We start from the raw sequence: 19,280 nt of genomic DNA on the forward strand, positions 1-19,280 counted from the left end.
CATTCTCACATATCCCCAGACTTAAAGTCTCTAAAATGGCTGCCTTTTGAAGCCAGAATACAGCTAAAAATTGCAGTTATGACACACTCGGCTGTGCACCACAATGCACCCAACTACCTCGCTCAAAAGTTGTCTATATCAGGAGGTTCGAGATCTAATAGAAGTACAAAAAATCTACTCCTGAAACCTCGTAGATTCCGGAAAGAGAAAACATACAAGCGCTCCTTCTCAGGAATGGCACCCAGGATCTGGAATGCGCTCCCTCCTGAAATCAGGCTTATCTCCTCCACTGCACTCTTCAAGAAAGAGGTGAAAACCATCCTTCTGGCCAAGATCTGAACCTTATAGGTGCTGGATCAGAGACTCTGCATTGCTTTGTATCACTCTTCACCTTGTCCTTTGGCACTATACTTATACTTGATGGGGACACTATTACGCTACTCTCTTACTACCGATCAATATATGATACACTTTGGTTTACTGATTCACTCCCCTGATGCCCCCACTCAATGTTCTCTCTATACTAAGACATTGGTATAAGCCATCCACACACCCAGGGTGTACCTGAACTCCTCTGTAGTGGGATCAATGACTTGTGCCGTCTTATATTACTTGTTTACCTGATTGTATATTGATATGTTTTATGTATGTTATTATTATTCTACCATGTTAAGTGACTATTATACTGCTCCCATTATCTCTGTTCATTCGCACTGCCCCTACCCTGTCTTTGTGAAGCGCTCTGATATCTGTAAGGATCTTGTTCGCGCTATATAAAACTTTGAATAAATAAATAAATAAATAAGCATGTGAATCTCAGGAACTGTTCTCACTGCAAAAACGAAGCACACAAATATCATGTGAGGTGAGGCACAATCACTTCTGGGCAAAAATTAGGAATGTAGATACTGATTTTCTGGGCATTAAGATAGTGGATTATAACATACATAAGCAACATTTAGAAAGGAAAGGCACTTGCAGGTATCAGCAAATACAATATTTATGTGAAGAAATGGATGCCTTTTGGGGGGATTCTGGACTGCAGTTTCAGGATTGTTGCATAGCATATTGGTTTCATCTGAAGTGACGGATGAATGAGGTAGGAGAACGTGCGACCATTAAATAGGGATGCATTAGCTGTAACCAGTACACAGGCCCTCAGAAACATTATACAATGCTGTGATGGTGCAACCCCTTCACCTGCTCCAAATGCCACCCTTCTCCTATAATTGGCTACTCCTAAAACACCATGCAAGATAATAGTGCCTCACCCTGCTATTGCATAAAGCCTCCCTCGCAGCACTGTTGCACCCACATAGCACCTTGGGGTGGTCATACTGGTCACTGTCGTCCAGGAATCCGTCCGGATGTTGTATGCCTCCACAGAAGAGAGATGTGCTGTTCCATCGAAGCCCCCAACCACATATATATGGTCATTTAAAAGAGAGACGCCAGCGCCTAAAACAGAAAAGAAGGCAATTGCTTGACTATTGTTTGTAAATGTTTTTTTAACCATGTATGCATGAGGTTATTACATGTATCATTCTATTGAATAGAAGTAAAAATCAGAATGAAAATAACTAAGCAACAAGACCTTTGCTATCTTAGTGTACCATCCCAAAAATGGTGGTTCATGTAAAACGATTTATGCCACATAAAAAACTAGGTTGGAAGCTAGTATGATCAAAACGGATTGTTGCAAAGACAGCTTGGCAGTTTTTTTTATAACAAGTCAGTAGGCATCAGCGCCTTTGAACTTATGTCTTTTTAGAAGACAAACGACCATACTCCAATGAGGGAAAACCACTTTCCGTTTAGGTTGCAGGACCAAGTAATGGTTTTGTGACCCGCTTAATATAACACTGAACGGAAAGGCCCATCTCTAATAGCAATCAATGATGTAGCCTTTTAGGTGAAACAGTGACACAATTCAAACATGCTCATGCATGGCCATTGTATGGCAACAACCTAAAGAAATGGAATTCCTCAAAAAGCAAGTAATTTGCACATGTATGTTCAGACGCTAGGAATAAGAACTGCACGGACTTCCACCCAGACCTGGTCTGCTTTATAGACATCGCTCTAATTAAAGCAGTGGCAGGTCAGTTTCATATTGTTTCAGATACACTGGTTCTGGATTCTTGAAATAACCATGACGTGCATGCTCAGGAAGACTTGTGTATTTGACAACATCCTTATTACGCACCAATACCAAGCACATTTTCCAGCAAACACTGAATAGGAGTACTGAAAGTTAAGACAATGCTGGATTTCTACATGTACTAACTCTCCAACTGTCCTCATACAAAAAGCAGTGAAAAGCATCGGTTTTGGATTGACTTTCTTGAAATAAACAAACCAGTCCCATTTTGACAGTCAATCAAAGCCATGAGTGGGCAACTTGATGGCGCATCTGACAGGAAGAAGACCGCGATCTGTCATGTCACACATTATTCAAAATATAAAATGTGTTTTAGTAAGCAATTTTGTACAGCGCCACAAAAGACCTTGCAGACGGAAGAGAGCGTACGAAAAAAAAAAAGTTGAACATACAATCGGCGGCAGAGAAAAGGACAAGAGAGGTTGAGCTCAACGGAACTTAGTCAGTTTTCCTCTACTGCTACCGCCATTGTCATGCACTTCCACCTTCACTGGGCATAGTGAACATCTACTGATCATGAATTACCTAATTGCATCTGGAGGCTTAATTTGGCGATATTATCAAATAAAGCGATCTGGACATCCAAAGCTGAAGTAGCATCAGAATAGTCTGGAGTCAGGGACAGTAAGCAGTGACGAACAAGTTATCTTTGGTAACGCTCTTTCTGGTAGAGACTATCTAACCGCATATTCCTCACCTTTGAATATTCCCCTAGGAATTTCAAGCAGTACTCTTGTATGCTGTTAGGTTGCATCATGCAGCTCAACGCAATGTCGCTGTGCTCCGGAAGTGACACACGGGGCCCAATGTAGGTGCCACCCATGCACGCTGACATCAGTTATTTTCTGAACTGTCCAAGCCCTCAGACGAGGAATCCCATCTTCAAATCGGTTGTGACCAGGGTGCAGATTTCCAATTGGGACCTTCTGATGTGGAAAGAGTCCAGTTCACAGAACAGATGAGAGGGGATGGTAGGGTCAGAGGGAATCTGCGGTTGCAGTCTGATGCTTAGGGAAATATTCAAAAGCTGAGGCATCTGCCGTTAGATGGTCTTTACTAGAAAGAGCATTATTGAAGGTAGACAATTTGTTCTTCTGATAGAAATGTCTACTGTAAATGCCTTACTTTTTGATGAGATACCATGGCAGTACCTACAAGGTGGTAGGTCTATGAAATGACTCAAACCAAAAAGTTCTGCAGGACCGAGTGGGCGAAAAGTCTCTCTCGATGCACTTGGCTGACTAGACAGCAATGCTTCATGTATGTAAGAAGGGACCCCCACAAAGCTACCTGTAAAATATCCAGTACAGGCATCCCCACATGCAAATGCGGTGTTAGCATCCTAAGTTCTGATGGAGTGAACTGTAAGCCCTTCAGAGGCTGCTTTTTGGCCAATGCATAGCAGGATCTGAATGTAGAGCACGCACCAGCAAGAGATAATCGTCCTCTGCACAACCTTTTTGGATCATTTAAAGGAATATCTCCTCCTCTTTAGAAGGTGAGGTAGAGCAAATAAGGCCAGAAGGGTTAGGTTCTGTCCTTAGGGAGGGGAAGCTCGAGTACATTGTGTAGGAAAGTGGGTTTCTGTTGCAGTAACCCCCCCACTTTTTGTCAGACTACTAATGCACTTTTCCTTGGTGTGCCCTGGGTCCCTGCCAATCAGGTTCCCAGGGCCTGTGTTCTACCCCCAAAAACTAACCCAATTGACATCTCTGGCCACAGGTCAGGCCCTGGAAAGTGGTACCACAAGTACCCAGGGCACTGTGACCAGGGAAGACCTCTAAGGGCTGCAGCATTTATTGCGCCACCATTAGAGGCCCTGTACCCTGACACTCACACACTGCCTTGGCAGGCTGCGTGTCTTAGCGCAAAACAAAGTGAAGAGTCGACATGGCACACATACCTGTGTGCCATGTCCACAAAACACTGCCCTGGCATACATCAGTCACTCCTCTAGCTGGGTGCCCTATGCCAGTGGTGAGGGTACAGGTGCATGAGCCCTGTACCCCTACAGTTCCCAGGTCCATTCCTGGGCACTGTAAGTGCAGTGCTGCCATTAAAAGCATATGGTGCTGGGAGTTTGTCATTACGAACTCCCCAGCACCATAATAGCTGCACTGAAGACTGGGAAGTTTGGTATCAAACTTCTCAGCACGTTAAACCCACACTGATGCCAGTGTGGGATGTAATGTAAAATGCACGACAGAGGGCATCTTATAGATGCCCCCTGAAACTCGACCAACTCCTAGTGACCTGACTGAGTGGCTGCCAGATATGTTTTTGGACCCCTGGTTTGAGAGCTTCCTGCTCTCGGGGGCTTGAAACAATGCACATCCTAGGACGAGGTGCCAAGTCTCCTCCCCCAGGATGGGCAGGGTTCGCGAAGGAGAAGCTTTGTGAGCCTCTACAGACCACTTGCTGTACTCAGCAACTGGTCCCCACTGGTTCTAACATCCACTTTGGGCGGGAGAACCAGCGGGAAAGTGAGGAAGAGAGGTGTGCCCACCTCTGCTAACTCCACCCCTACGGTGGGGGAGGCGAGGTGAAGCACAACAACAAGCCAACCAGGGACAGGCTCCTGCCTCCCTCCCACTGGAGAGTGGCAGAATAGGGGGTGTTCCCACACCAGGGAATGGACCCATTGGTCCCTGCCCTTTACCTACCTGTAACGCCCATAAATTTAGTATTTAGGAGCACCCTGAACCTTCCTTTCTCAGATCCAGCAAGGACAAGAAAAGAAGGACGAGAAGCCGTGCAGAGCTAACAAGAGGACGACACCCACTGACTTGGCACCAGCCCAACAGGCCTGCCTACCCTCGAACCTGCTCCTGCGAAATCCCGGCATGTCAAGCGGCCAGCAACCTCACAAACCCCGGAGGACCTGCCTGCATTCACTTCCCAAGCTGTTTTTCCCATGAACACCGGACATGTTTGAACTGCAGCTTCTGGTGCCAACCAGAAACCACGAATCCAGCACACTCTGCACCCGCCGAGTCCGGCCCGTGTTTGAGTGAACAAATACCACGAGGAGGTCCCCCCCGGCGATCCTGACCCGAGATCCGGCGACCCCTGACCTGCCTCAAAGCCTCCAGATGACGCCTGCAGCCTCAATCAAGAGAGCCCCCTCTACCACGACCAGAGCGGGTAGGAAAATCCGACGTCCAAAGGCACCCCTGCACCAGACGCTCCACGGCCTTGTGTGCCCAACCCAGCGGTGCCTAGCCATCCCTCTACACTTTAGAGAGTAAGATTCTATCTAACTTTAGCCTCTGCCAAACCTCGGGAGACCCTTGGACTCTATACACACTGTACCTCACTTTGGTGCAGTATATATAGAGCCAGTTTCTTACAGGGTCCCCTAATTGTGTTATTCCCACCGCGCCTAATGCTTTACGGGGAACCGGCTCTTGTGTAGCAGAGATATCCGGGTGCTCAGCGAGTGGTAACTTGGGGCGTAGAGATACTGCAATTGTGCACGCGCTGCAAGTACCTTCTACGCCCATGCCGTGCAAAGCGCGGGGTTAATTTCAGTTCTGGGTCCACCACCCCCACCAGACAAGGCGGTCGCAACAAGGGCCAACGGAAGGACAGTGTCAGCCTCAATAGCTACGTGCGGCTGGAATCGCTGTGGGAAGAACCAATAATGAGCAAACTGGGCCTGTGCACAGAGATAGTTTAAGCGCATATCCGGGGCTTCAAAGCCTCCCCAGCTGCATCTAGGCTTTATGCCACCCCACGCAAAGGAAAGCAGTGCTGAATGAAGTGAGTTAAATACCACAAGAGTGAGGCGGATGGGAATATTATTGAACAAGTAAAGAAGTTTGGGCAAACTTGTCATTTTAACTACTGCAATACGATATGCTAAGGAGAGCGGGTGTTTGGCCCATCGCGCAGCATCGGCAACAGGGGGCAGTCCTGTCTCGTGCCACGCCGAATAGGGAATGCAGTAGAAACCCACCCATTGACCCGAACACGCTCTGCAGGCGCCTCGTATAGTAGGTGTATCCACTTCAGAAAAAAGAGCAGTAGCCCCATTCTGAGTAGGACTGTGAACATAAACTCTCATTGCAGGGAATCAAATGCCTTTGCTGCGTCAAGCAACACAGCAACAACTTGAAAATCCGCCTCAAAATAATGCAGGGTGGAGAAGACCGTATGCAGATTGTCTACCGTTGACAGGGCAGGGACAAAACCCGACTGATCCGGGAGGACCAGGCTAGGAATGAGGGGTTGAAGCCTACTGGCAATAATTTTTGTCAAAATGTTGGCATCTATATTTATGATGGAGAGGGGGACGGTAGAAGTTGCACTGATTAGCAGGCTTGTCAGGCTTGAGAAGCATAACCAGGAGGGCCTCTATTAAAGTGGGGGGAGCGTACCACTGTCATATGCCTCCGCATAGACGTCCAAGAGTCTGGGCGCAAGGTCATCTGCTTAAGCCTTGTAAAACTCACTAGGGAGTCCATCCAGGCCCGCAGCCTTACTTGTGGGCAGCGACATAATGGCCAATTTTACATCTTCCACGTCAAAGGACTGCGTGAGGTATTCACATTGGTTGAGAGACAGCCACCCCAACGCGACATCATCCAGGTATGCATTTATGGCGGTAGCTGACACAAGCTCCCGATCCTCATAGAGACTGGAATAGAAGTCCAGCACCACCTCACTAATTTCAGGGGATGTATAGTGCGCTATTCTATGATGTATTCCTGGCTACGAGGTGCAGCCAGTTTCTGAGCAAGGGAGCGACTGGGGGGACCCCCCTCCCCATAATAATACACAGTGTAGCACTGTGACCTATGTGGTAGCTCCTGACCCACTGTATTGTTAGGTTCCATTACCAACTCCTGTATACTAGCTAGTATAGTTGAGGCTGGGTTTTGAGCATACTCGCGCTCTAAAGCAGAGATAGTGTCAGCCAGTTTATTTATTCCGACGACGGAGGTCCTTCAAAATCCCCACCTGCGCTCCCATGCAGACGCCTCTGATGGTTGCTTTAAATGCCTCCCACAGGACTGTCTACCGAGCTGGCATTTTCTTTAAAAAAGTTACTAATGGCCGCGCCTACTGTGCACCTGAACACCTGTTCTGTAAGTGAGGAGGGATGCAATCGCTATTGAAACAGGGGGCGCTCACAGGTGGGGGCTTGCATCTCTAATGCAATGTTTTGGCCAGGTGGCGAACGTCAACAACCCAAGTGCATGCTATCTCTGAAAGGAGCCAATATTCCAAGCGGGCGATGTGCCATGTACCGAGGATATGAAATGTACTTTCGCGGATTTCCGGGTGCCGCATGTGCCAAATATCTTGTACAGCCCCAGCATCTAGAAAACCCAATAACGCCTCAGTTGCCTATCTATGTCACCCCGCTTCCCTGTCTGTCTAGTTGCCCCTCCAGGCAGGCATTGAAGTCGCCACCCCAGAGCAATTCAGCCAGAGGAAATTTTGAGATGTGTTGCCAAACATCTGTGGGAAAAGGAAGGGTTATCAACATTTGGGCCGTAGACATTCACCAGAAGATCCCCCACACCTCCAAGGTGACCATGGACCAACGCCACCCTGCCTTGTGTATCCGTTTCTGTGTGAAGCACAGTGAATGGGACCCCTCTCTTCACCAATATCATCAGTCTCCGAGCATAAGAAGAGTAAGAGGAAGGAACCCTCAGCTCAGCCCAGCGGGTGCCAACATTCTTCTCCGAGTGCTGCGTAAGATGCATCTCTTGTAGGAACGCCACCTGGACATCCAGTCTGTCTAACTGAACTAGTACAGATCGTATCTTCCTGTGACTATTTAAGATGCGCATGTTCCATGTAAGGAACTTTATGTTACTGCCCTTGAACTTGTAAAATCAAATGTAATCAGTAGCGTGAGAGATAATGTTGAAGCCGGGCCGCAGAGGTACAATGAAATTGCAGTATGAAAGTGCCAACTAACCCACCCATCCCGCTCCCCACCCACTTCAGCAACCCAAACTTGCCAAAGCCATCCCGTCCCGATATTAACAATCCCCAACATGGAGAACAACATATGCAGAACTTTTTGGGGGGAGCCTCCATGGGGGGGGAGGGGAAACACCAGAGTGCTACTAGCCTCCCACATAGTAGGAGGTGGCTGATCGGGTAGAAGACATGTGCGAGGATATACAAACATACACATATAAATATTGCGTCATTCCAAAGTTTGGGGCTGTCCCTACAAGGCAGCTCGTTTGGGTGATTGTGGACCACGGTGAATGTGGGTAACGTGAATCTCCCCAGAGGGAGAGCGAGCAAGCAATTCAAAGCGTAACCATATAAGCAGCCAGAACTGGAGCTCGGGTACAGGAGAGGCACAGGAAGACGGCAACGACCATCCACATGCCCCTCAGTTCTCAATGCCAGATTAGAAGGGAGAAAGACAGATCACAGTACGTAAATTTGGGACCTGATCCACTAACAGGACTAGAGTCCATGGTGGAGTTCTCATCCCCCCCAGAATCGGATCCTGCAATAAAGAAGGGCGAGCATGAAGGGCACAGACATTGCAGATAAAAACAGCAGGTCACAGCTTGCATAGGTACGATCAGACAACAGTATGAGCAGAAGAACCCAGCGTGAAAAGTCAAAACATGTCACACATGCCGAACAGTAACCACAGCTATAGAGCATGCCCAGGTGCACAATCACTGCTCCCCATCGTCTTGATTCCGAGCAGTCTCAGATCTTCTTCGCTTCAACTTCTTGACGTGATATATTGCTGCCTTAGGAGATGTGAAAATTTTACAATTCCCATCCTGGCCCACCCGTAAACGGGCGGGGTACAGCATGGCATCTGCAAGAATTTTTTTTAACTGCGCCAAATTCCCGTCTTGTTGACTGGATGGCCACCATAAAGTCAGGGAAGAAAGACAGTGTGTTCCCGTGGTGGTTAACCGTGCACTTTTCTCCAGCGAGCCTCAAGATGACATCCTGGTCCCGATAGTTCAATAGGTGTGCTATTATAGGGCGCGGTAGGGCACCTGGAACTGGTCTCGCAGCCAGCAAACAATTGGTCCGCTCTACTATGAACATAGGAGAAAGGTTGTCGGGGCCAAATATGTCCTTGATCAGGGACTCAAAGGTCTCCACCCTGCCGGTGTTGGTGGACTCCAGTAGACCTGTAATATGAATATTATTGCAGTGCGACCGGGCCTCCAAATTTTCATTGTTTGCTTGAATGAGCGCTAAAACCTTTTCCTTGTGGAGCGCCTTGTCCGCCACCTTGCTAAGGTCATCTTCGTTTGTTGAGAGGTGCTGTTCTATTTACCCCTTCCTAGCATTCTGCTTCTCCAGTTGGGAGGACATATGGTCAAGTCTGTGATTCAACGCTGCCATAGTCCCTTCGATGGATTGGAGACTCTTCTGCATGGCAAGCAGAGTTGATTCCAGCGTGGAGGAGCCTTCTCCTTGGGCATCCGCCTCAGAGTCCGAGGCAGCCCTTTGCTGGACTTTCGCGCCTGAAATGTCAGGTGAGGCTGCGATTTGTCAGTTCTCCCCATGACTGCCAATAACAAGGCGAATGAGGGTCACTCTCCTCAGCAATCAGTCCCCAGAGGCGCAAGCACCGCAGCTAGAAGATGTAGGCCTAATACGCAGCAGCCCACAGTGCCAAGCGGAACCCTCTAAATCATGACCACTCTCTTGGAGAAGCAAATATGTCGGGGAAACAGCGGCAGGCCAGCCCTAGGTAAGTTCCAACAAGCACCAAGCACTTAAGTTCCAGGGCAGTAAGGGCTAATAATTTTTAACAGAGCGGCCCCAGTCACCAAAATGCCATTGAAGGGGTGCAGCCAAAGTGCGAGTTAGATCTGAGACACTACCAACAGTCCCGATGAGATGCACAAACTCGCTGCCAGCAGCGCAGAGGGCCCGGAAGCTCTAAGGTGTGGAGGATAGGAAAGCCAGAAAGGAGTCCAGCGGAGCCCACCTGAAGTCCTAATTTAGCAGCTATGCAGGACCGCTCAGGGTTCAGCAGTCGCTAAGCGCATTCTACCACACTCACAAGCTGCGGCTCGCAGAGCGCGGCCTACCGCTCCGGCCCTCATCTACCACCGCAGCTAAAGGCCAAGAGGCCGACCGCACCCCACTCACCGACGCCTGCAGTTGGTGTCGTCAGTCTCTCAGGGCGAGGGGCCGAATGCAGCGGAGTCCGTCGTGTCTCCAACCAGATAGCCGGGCAGAATCTGCACCAATGTGTGCAGCGAGTCAGGCCGTGGTTCACCAGACCTCTGGGAGCCCAGCAGCCCCAGGTAGGAAACCAAATGCCCACTGTGCCAGGCGAGGGCAGGGAGCGCAGCCGCCGCCTCAGGCACCGATGAAATCCTCAGCTATGGTGGCAGTAATTCTCATGCGTGGAGCGCATCCACAAGCCGCCGCGCGGCAGACCCTGGACAGCCAAAAATGGTGCGAGGGGGAGCCGCCTCCACCACCGCTCACAGGACGACCCAGGCACCCTCCGTCTGGCAGGATTTACACCGGCAGGTCTCGCCTACCCGCTAGCAGTCCTCCGCACACAGAACCGAGGCAATGGGGAGAATTCTTGTCAGGTCGCCATGTTGCCGCTCGCCGGTCGTTTCTCGGTCCCCAATTTACAGCCGCCGCAATGCCCCCAGAGAGCCGCAGTCCACTCCACCAGTTGCAGGATGTAAGCGCAATGTAGGACAGCCGTTTGCAGGCTTTGATGCAACAATATTGGGCGGATGTTGGGTTGATTAGGGATCAGCCAGGCAGAGCTGCACTAAAGTACAGCCATCTTGCCTCTAGCCCTAACCGGATTTATTATTATTTTTTACATGTTTTTTTCTTTTTTTTGTGTTCTTTCCATCATTGGCTCCATTATATGACGTCTCTTTCTCTGGTGATTTTCATTTTTAAATTTGTGGTAAACATGCGTCTATTTGGTCATCCTCTTGCAGAAGATGAACAGTTTCTTATTGCCCTGCACCCGGGACAGATTCGTTTTGAATGGTTGCTCAGGAAGAAAACATTTTGGGCTGCAGTTATATTGTTGTTTTTATTGCTGGGAGGGGGGCTGTTCTGGGCTTTCTACTGCTCTGGAGTTATCTTATCATGTGTCTTATATCAGGCTGGTTCCTCAGATTGTAGTAAAAGAGGCATGTATAACAATGTTTTCTTAGACACACACCGAAAAAGCTTTGGGAATAACCCTGTATTTTTCTTTACTGTTAGAATAGTAAAGACCCTTACCTGATAGCAAGAATAAAGATGTCAGTATTAGCTTATAATGCTAAAGGGGGTGGGGGGTCTGTTAGATTTAACATTGTCATATTACTCGTATTTTACTCAATATTATGTTAGCATTTATATAGCTAATACATTATATTTGCATATTGTGTGTAGATGCAACTAGCGGATGCAGATGTTGCGTTAGTTAGGTTGACATCTGTGGCATTATTTTAGCTCCCGAAGACGCCATTTTGTATTACAATCGAAACTGTTACTTGCTCATTCACGACAAATGGTCCTTGGTAAGTTTATTTTCTCCAATGTTGAAACTTGCTCATTAACGCATGCCTTTTCTGTTACATAGAGGCCTTCTCCCACCTGTCTAGAGGGTCGAAAAAGCCAGACGACCTTGGGCAGTAGATGACTTGTCCCAGGCTGCGGAATCGAAACTTATGTTCTGTACCCCCATTGAATAACGACAGTTACCAGTATTTTTCCATAGTAGGCCGGTCTTTGTGGGCTCTGCAACATACATACTGTAACCTTAAGCTTGTTCGAGTCAGTCCCTCGTCAGCCATCATAGGAGGCTTTGTCAGATTGGACTCCACTGCTTTGTACTTTGTGAATAAACTAGTTTGCTTGTATTCTCTACTGCGCCATCGACTTTTCATTATTGGAAGGCTAGAGGAGGTTGAGAGTGACCCTAGTTGGGTCACTTCCTTCATAGGTGCGACAGTTGGAGAGCATGTGTCCCACCGCCCGTTTTTGTATGTAATGCATTGCTGTCATGTTGTCTGTGCGAACTAAGACAGCTTTGCCTATTAGGTGAATTTGGAAGGCTTTGAGCGCTAAAAAGACCGCTAGTAGGCTTGATTGGTTTATGTGGAGATCTTTTTGCTGTTGACTTCACAAGCCCTGTGTTGTGTAATATTCTAGGTGAGCACCCCAACCAGTCATTGATGCGTCTGTCGTTAGTATTGTCTGTGGAACAGGGTCGACAAAACGCTGCCCTTTGGACAGATTTTGTGGGTTCCACCACTGCAGAGAGCGATGGGTACGGCCATCCACCAACACTAGATCGGTTAGACGACCAAGTGATTGGTTCCACTGACTCGCTAAACATTGTAGAATGGGATGCATCTGAAGCTTTGCATGAGGTACAATTGTTATGCAAGACTCCATAATTCCCAGCTGTTGCATGAAAACTTTGGCTGGTAATGAGTGGTTGGCCTGAAAATGATTGATAAGAAACTGAATGTTGCAAATTCTGGCTGTAAGTGGAGATGCTAGAGCTTTTTGAGTATCTATCGTGGCTCCCAGTTAGAATTGTGTGTTTGAAGGTTGAAGATGAGACTTCCACACATGCACCGTAAACCCAAGTTGATGGAGCAGGTGAATTGTAGTTTGAATGTGTTGGAGACACTTTTGGTAACTGTTGGCTTTGATGAGCCAATCATTCAGATAGGGAAAGACATGGATCTGCTGGCTTCTCAGATGGGCTGCAACTATTGCCAGGCATTTGGTAAATACTCTGAGAGCAGTGGTGACTTCAAACGGTAGTACTTTGAATTGGTAGTGCTCCTATCACAAACCTGAGATACTTGCGATGAGCGGGGTGAATTGGAATATGGAAATATGTGTCCTAAGATTAGCCATAAAGTAGCCTTGTTGTAGAAGTGGGAGGACTTGCTGAAGTATCACCATGTGGAAATGATCTGACAGTATGTACTGAATGAGTTCTCTGAGGTCTAGAATAGAGCAGTAGAGACTGTACTTACTGTTTGAGTAGGTGTATATGTTCTGGTGACATTTTGTGAACACGAGGTGGAATGTTTGAGGGATTGCAGATAAGCTCCAGGCAATAACCATTTTGGATCATTTCTAACACCCATTTGTCTGTTGTTATTGACTGTCAAATAGGAAGGAACTGTTGCAGACGTCCCCCAACATGTGTTGAATGATCGGGGGGGGGGGAGGGGATGGGTAAGTCACCGTTTACTGGGGGAGGGGGAGTTATGTGGAGCGGAACTTCTGCTTCTGCCTTTACCATTATATCCTCCTCTGAATAAACTTCTTGTGGTAAAAGGCGCGACGAAAAGAACCATGGTTAGAAGGAGACTGTAATGCTCCCATAGATTTGGCTACTCTGTATCTTTTTTCATATTTTCAAGCGCCTGATCTACTTTAGGTCCAAAAAGGTGTTGCTTATCAAATGGAGTATTTAGAATAAACTGTTGAACTTCTGGTTTGAAACCAGAAATTCTTAAGCAAGCGTGTCTCTGGAGTAATACCCTGGTATTAAATTCTCTGGCTGCAGTGTCAGCCGCATCTAAAGCGCATCTAGTTGATGAATTAGAGATGAACTGTCCTTGCACTAAATTATGTGCTTTATCCTTGTGTTCATCTGAGAGATATTGGAGCAATTGTTCCATTTCATCCCAGTGAGCTCTATCATGTCTGGATAAAAGGGATTTGGTGTTAGCAATATGCCAGTGATTTGCAGCTTGGGCTACTACTCTCTTACCAGAAGCATCTAACTTCTTAGATTCTTTGTCTGGAGGGGGAGCATCTCCAGAGGTTTGAGAAGAAGCTCTTTTATGAGCGTTAGAAACCACTAGGGAGTCTAAAGGCAACTGTCCTCAATGTATACTAGATCAGATGCAGCCGGTTTGTACATTTTGTCTATTCTCAGAGTGAGAATTCGAGATCTGACAGGGTCTTTATATAGGTCATCTAGATGGCTCATTAAGCATGGCTAGAGACTAGGTAGACCTGTGTGTGTTGCTTAATGTTTCAAAAGGAAATCCTCCTCAAGTGATTCTTTGTGTAATTGTACTCAATGATACTGTGCAGCTCTAGCCAACAGTTGTAAATACCCTACATTATCATCAGGAGGAGAAGGCTTTGCAGGGTAAAGATCTGGGTCATTGCATGCATGAAAGAATAAAATATCTTACAGTTTTTGATAAAATCATTATAAAAATTCCCAACTTTTTATCAGCAACGATTATTAGAATGATTTGTAAAAATGTACAACACGTTAAAGAAAGTGCACACATTAATAAAACATTCTGCACGTTAGTTTTGTTTCGACTGTGTCCGGTCGTGTAATGATTATGTCAGTTCTTGTAGTAAGTAGTCGTCGGGCCGCTCGGTCCGGTGTTTCAGTCTTTTTGGAGTTATGTCAAGGTATTTAATTAGCCGGCAATTTAGCTGGACCAGCTCAGGGTTAAAACACAACATTAGCGCTTGTCTGCAGGATCTGACTCCATACTGTTTGAACACTGGCTTTAGCAGGGTGACCCTTATATCTTTTAGCTTATTACAGGTGCATATGACGTAAATTGCGTCTTCGACACCGCTGCCGCATAAACGACAAGGCTGGACTCCTCCCTTTATCTCCCAAGGTGGCATAAATTGATTGAAGGGGCCAACCCCCAGCTGGAGTTTTATGAATTTTTCCTTGGTATTAATTTGTATTACCATTTTCAGGTAGAGCTGGGGTTTTAGCATTTTGTATGTGTTTAGGACCATCCAGACATGCGATCATTTGGCTAATGTTTTTTTTCCTCTATTGTGGATAGTAAGCGGGCTACCTTTGTTATGTTTTTTAAAATGTGGAATGATTCGCCGGGACGTCCCACAAGTCTGTTAGACCTAGATGTATAATAGATTCTTGGAGGTATAGACTTGCTGGTGATTTTCTTAGGTGGGAAAGTTCCATCCAAAGTTGGTCATTCAGGGTTCCTTTTTCATAGCCTTGGATTTTATGCCAACATTTCACATATGCTCCCATGCGTTCCAGTAACTGTTTTTGTAGCCCTAATTCCAATCGTATTTGGCCCGGGGAGACCATTCTGGGGAGTTGAAAGATCGCTCTGTATGAGTTGGATATTATAATGTCAAGGCTTATTGCATCTTTTCCCTTCAGTGCTTTGCTCCCCTAAGTTATTGTTGGCTGGAGTTTAGCTTGCAGAACCCTTAGCAAAGGGTCAAACGGCAAATCCGGTAAAAGCTTCTTTAGGGGCTTTATGGCTAGGTAGGTCATTACCCCCTTTCTCCGCAAGGATTCTATTTGTAGTTTTGATGAATTATTTTGGTCCAGTATTACCCCTAGGTATTTGTAGCTTACTGCTTGGTCCAAACGATGTCCGTCGAGAAACCAATTGAGATGTTTCTTGGTGTGTAATTGACTGCCATCATTTTTGTTTTATTGAAGTTTATATTTAGTGCGTTTTCTTGCCAAAATTTATATTTTACGTTCAGTAAGTGCTGGAGTCCAATTGGGGTCCTACTTATCAAGACTAGGTCATCCACGTATAGCAGGTTTGACAGAGTGGAATTCCCTAGTTTTGGTGCGTGGGCTACACAGCTGTTCAGCTCCCCCGGAAGGTCTGCTAAGAAAAGATTAAACAGCAGGGGGGCAAGAACGCACCCTTGTTTAAGCCCTTTTGTAGTAAAGATTTTTTTGATATATGTAGACCTTCACCGAGCTTTATCCTGACCCATGTGTTGGTGTGGAGGTTCCTTAGTTGGTGTAAGAGAGTTGAAGGGACCCCCCAGCCATCCAGTTTCTGCCAAAGTTTTGATCGGTCGACTTGGTCGAATGCTGCAACAAAATCTATGAAACAAAGAAAAAGCGGGTATTTTCCCTGCTTTGCTGCATCCATGAGCAAGGTCAGGGCCATTATGTTGGTTATTGTACCTTGCCCTTTCCGGAATCCTGTTTGTGTTGGCGGTATTATGTGATTCTCTTTGGCCCAAGTGGTTAGGTCATTTAGGAGGAGTCCTGCAAACTATTTGGCCTCGATGTCAATCAGGGTTACCAGGCGGTAATTTTTCAGCACAGACCTCGCTCCTTGTTTATAAATTGGGCTTATAATTGAGCTTCTCCATGACTTAGGAATTGTAGAGTTTCTGACTGCATACTTAAAGACAGGTTCAAGTGCATTGCTCCAGTAGTCCGGGTAATTTCTGAACAGCATTGGTGGAATACCATTGGGGCCGTGAGCTCCAGCCAGTCGGCCCCATGCTATTGTGTGCCCCTCCACTAGTCTCCGTGTATCATTTTGTGCAGAGGTTAAGGTTGTTGCCTATTGTTGTTGGTATGGCACTGTTCTTTCGCTATCCTCAGAAGAAGGTGGGCAATGTAATGTTGGCTTCTTTGCAATCCTACTGGGACTCTCAGATCCTAGGCGTTTGGGGTGTGTAGCTATTTGTTCTGTGTCGTTAAAATGATCAGAGAGGAAGTCTATCCAGGCCTCTTTAGCGATGTGAGAGTTGATTCCATGGTGATTTGGCCAATGTAATTTGTTTACGGATTGCCGAAATTTGGTTTCCCGGTGTTCTCCGGAGTTGTTGTAATAATTGGTTTATTGTTAGTTTCAGTTTCTTAGAGACTGGGCTCTTTACTATCGTCATTGGCGGATCGTTTACATTCTTTTGTTTTGGGAGGAAATTTTTGCCAAGGGTACAGATTAATTTTCCCCAACTTTCCAACGGTTGACTTAGGTTATCCTGTACTTGCTTCTTTAGCTGTAGCTGCTACTGTTTCTATATTTGTTGAGTTGCACCTTATACGTTTGAGGTTTGTTGTTCCTACTGAAATGATGGATTTGTCGGCCTCCAAGAATAATGTTGAGGCTGCCTGAAGTTTCATTTCTTGTAGCAAGTGATCACTAAGTGTGTTGTTGCCTATTTGCAATGAGGCTATCCTGTCAAACATGGATAAAGTAGTGAATGTAAAGTCGAGGTAGGAAGATGTTTTGACTGAGTGGTATGTAGGTGCCGGGGGGTTATCCCCCTTGAAACAGCCGTTTACTGCCCTCAAGTTCAGGTGCTCTAATTCAGAAAGAAGGTAGTTTGAACTCTTCGCTGGTTTGGTTTCCTTCGAGGGGCCTTGAATCGGGATTCCCCATGCACCAGTCAGGTCTTGCGTGAGATCGTCTTCCTGGCTATTCCCTAAAAGGTGCATATTAAAATCTCCTGCCAAGATAACATTGTCTGTGTCCTCTTCTCCCATTACTCTTGTAATTTCTTTGATCATTTCCATGGATGTTTGTAGATTGTGTTTGGGATGTAGGTAGATGTTTATGAGTATTACCTTCTGTTCTGTCTTGTTAAGAATCAGCTTAACCATTGAAGCCTGAATACAGCTTGGAGGGTTGATGTAAGTTTTTATGGGGTATATTTCTCCAATTTTTGTTATGGAAGAGAGGAGGAGTAAACCCTTCGAGCAGCGTCCGAAAATTGATCCCTTAGTGGCCACGATGAAGCTGGAAGTGTAGCCCTGTAAATCGAAGGGTTTCTCTTCCCAGGTCTCGTAGAGTAAAATGATGTTGAAAGTTTTAAGATAGTTCAAAAAGTCGTGGTCGCTTAGTTTGGAGTTTAAGCCATTGATGTTCCAGGTAAAGATTTTAACTTTGTTGGGGCCCACTCGAAGGTGAGATGGGGGGGCGTCCTATGTCAATTTGGTTGCGCTAAGAGGATTGTACGTAGTAGCCCATGCCTTTGCAAGGAATTGGCCGTCTGTTGGGGAGCGGCCCCTTAGGACTGAAGTTGACGATCTGGATTGACTGTCTGTGATTAGAAATGGAGCTGGGTATTGTGGTTTAGGCACTGGTTTTAGGGTGATCCCCCAGCTTTAAAATCTTTTGCTTTCTTGGATAATTCTACTAGCTATTTCCGGTGTTTTCCATCTACTTTTGGAGGCTTCGGAGTGTGGTAAAAACTCAAAGAACAATAGATCGGAAGTGTGAATATTGGCTAACTTTGGGATGGCTTGCAGGAGCTGTAGCATGTTCCCGCTATTTAAGATGTCTGCATGGCCTCGCGACTTGTATTGGGGGGCAAAAATGATCGTGTCGGACACCTCCTCTTGGGCGGATTCCTTGGTCAAGGGCTCAGGGTAGTGACTAGTAACGGTTGTAAACTGATGTAAGCAACAGATGTCAGGGACGTTAATTTTACTATCAATGCTGTCAACAATCGTTGGTAATTGACTTTGGCGATCCCACATTTTTTCTTCCGAGTCTCTAGTTAGCTCTGGGTTTTTCGTTAATGAGTGACGTGACTCTCTGCTCGTGGGCTCTGGTATTATTAGTCTCATCTTCCGTTTGTAGGTTGCGGACCTGGGAGCTTTGATCATGTATGTAAGCTCCTGGACTTTGGATTTTAGGGGTATTTCTAGTAGGCTGCTGGGATTATTTTTTGTTGTTACTTGAGCACTAGCCTCTATTTGTTTGGTTTTTGATAAAGAGTGTGAATCTCCTCGTGGTATTTTTTGCAGTTGTATAGAATCGTCTTTTGTGCCTTCTTCCGATAATGGAACCTGGGGAACGTTGATTGTTTGTATATTCGTGACTACTGGTCACCTTGGTAACCAATTGATCAGATGTTGGGCCGGAGCAGTGGTTTTCTTTTTCCTCCCCTTCCTTTTGTTGCTGCGACGGATATTCGCTGGTGTAATTTTATTAGTTGATTCGTATGATTCTATTATTACTTTTTCTGGAGTAGCTGTGTTGGGATATTGCGAGATCCCGCTAACTCCTGTTTCGTCAGTCCTGTTAAAAATTAACTTCTCAGTGCGTTGGGGCTCTGTTTTTGTTTCCCCCTTTGTAGGTAAGTCCGGGCTTTCCGCTCTGTGAGTTACAGTTTTTGCTGCGATAGATAGTAAGTCGCCCAGTAGTGTTGTTAACATGGATAGTTTGTCTACAATTGGGGCACAGGTACATTCTTGCAGAAGTAATTTGTTGTTGAGGGCTGCTTCTTGCCCTCTCTATCAATCCGTTTAGGTCAGCCAACTTCCTATCAATTGCAGAAGTGAAGTCTACTAAAGTTTGAAGCACTGTCAGTTGTAAATCCATTTTACGGGATTGATATTGTAGTGCTCCAGTTGAGCATTGCATCGTGCTTA

General features: G+C 46.3%; 1 protein-coding gene across 2 annotated transcripts in view; it reads right to left on the minus strand.

The window, feature by feature from the left end:
* The window catches only part of KLHL12 (kelch like family member 12), a 557,433-nt gene that overhangs the window by 40,065 nt on the left and 498,088 nt on the right, over positions 1–19,280 (minus strand). For both annotated transcript variants that reach the window (XM_078644106.1, XM_078644107.1), the window contains exon 11: positions 1,272–1,458. In XM_078644106.1, coding sequence (XP_078500232.1) covers positions 1,272–1,458 — 187 coding nt within the window. The remainder of the gene's footprint in view (positions 1–1,271; positions 1,459–19,280) is intronic.

This window comes from Lissotriton helveticus, chromosome 5_1, assembly GCF_964261635.1.
Source record: "Lissotriton helveticus chromosome 5_1, aLisHel1.1, whole genome shotgun sequence".
In the NCBI taxonomy this organism is placed as follows: domain Eukaryota; kingdom Metazoa; phylum Chordata; class Amphibia; order Caudata; family Salamandridae; genus Lissotriton; species Lissotriton helveticus.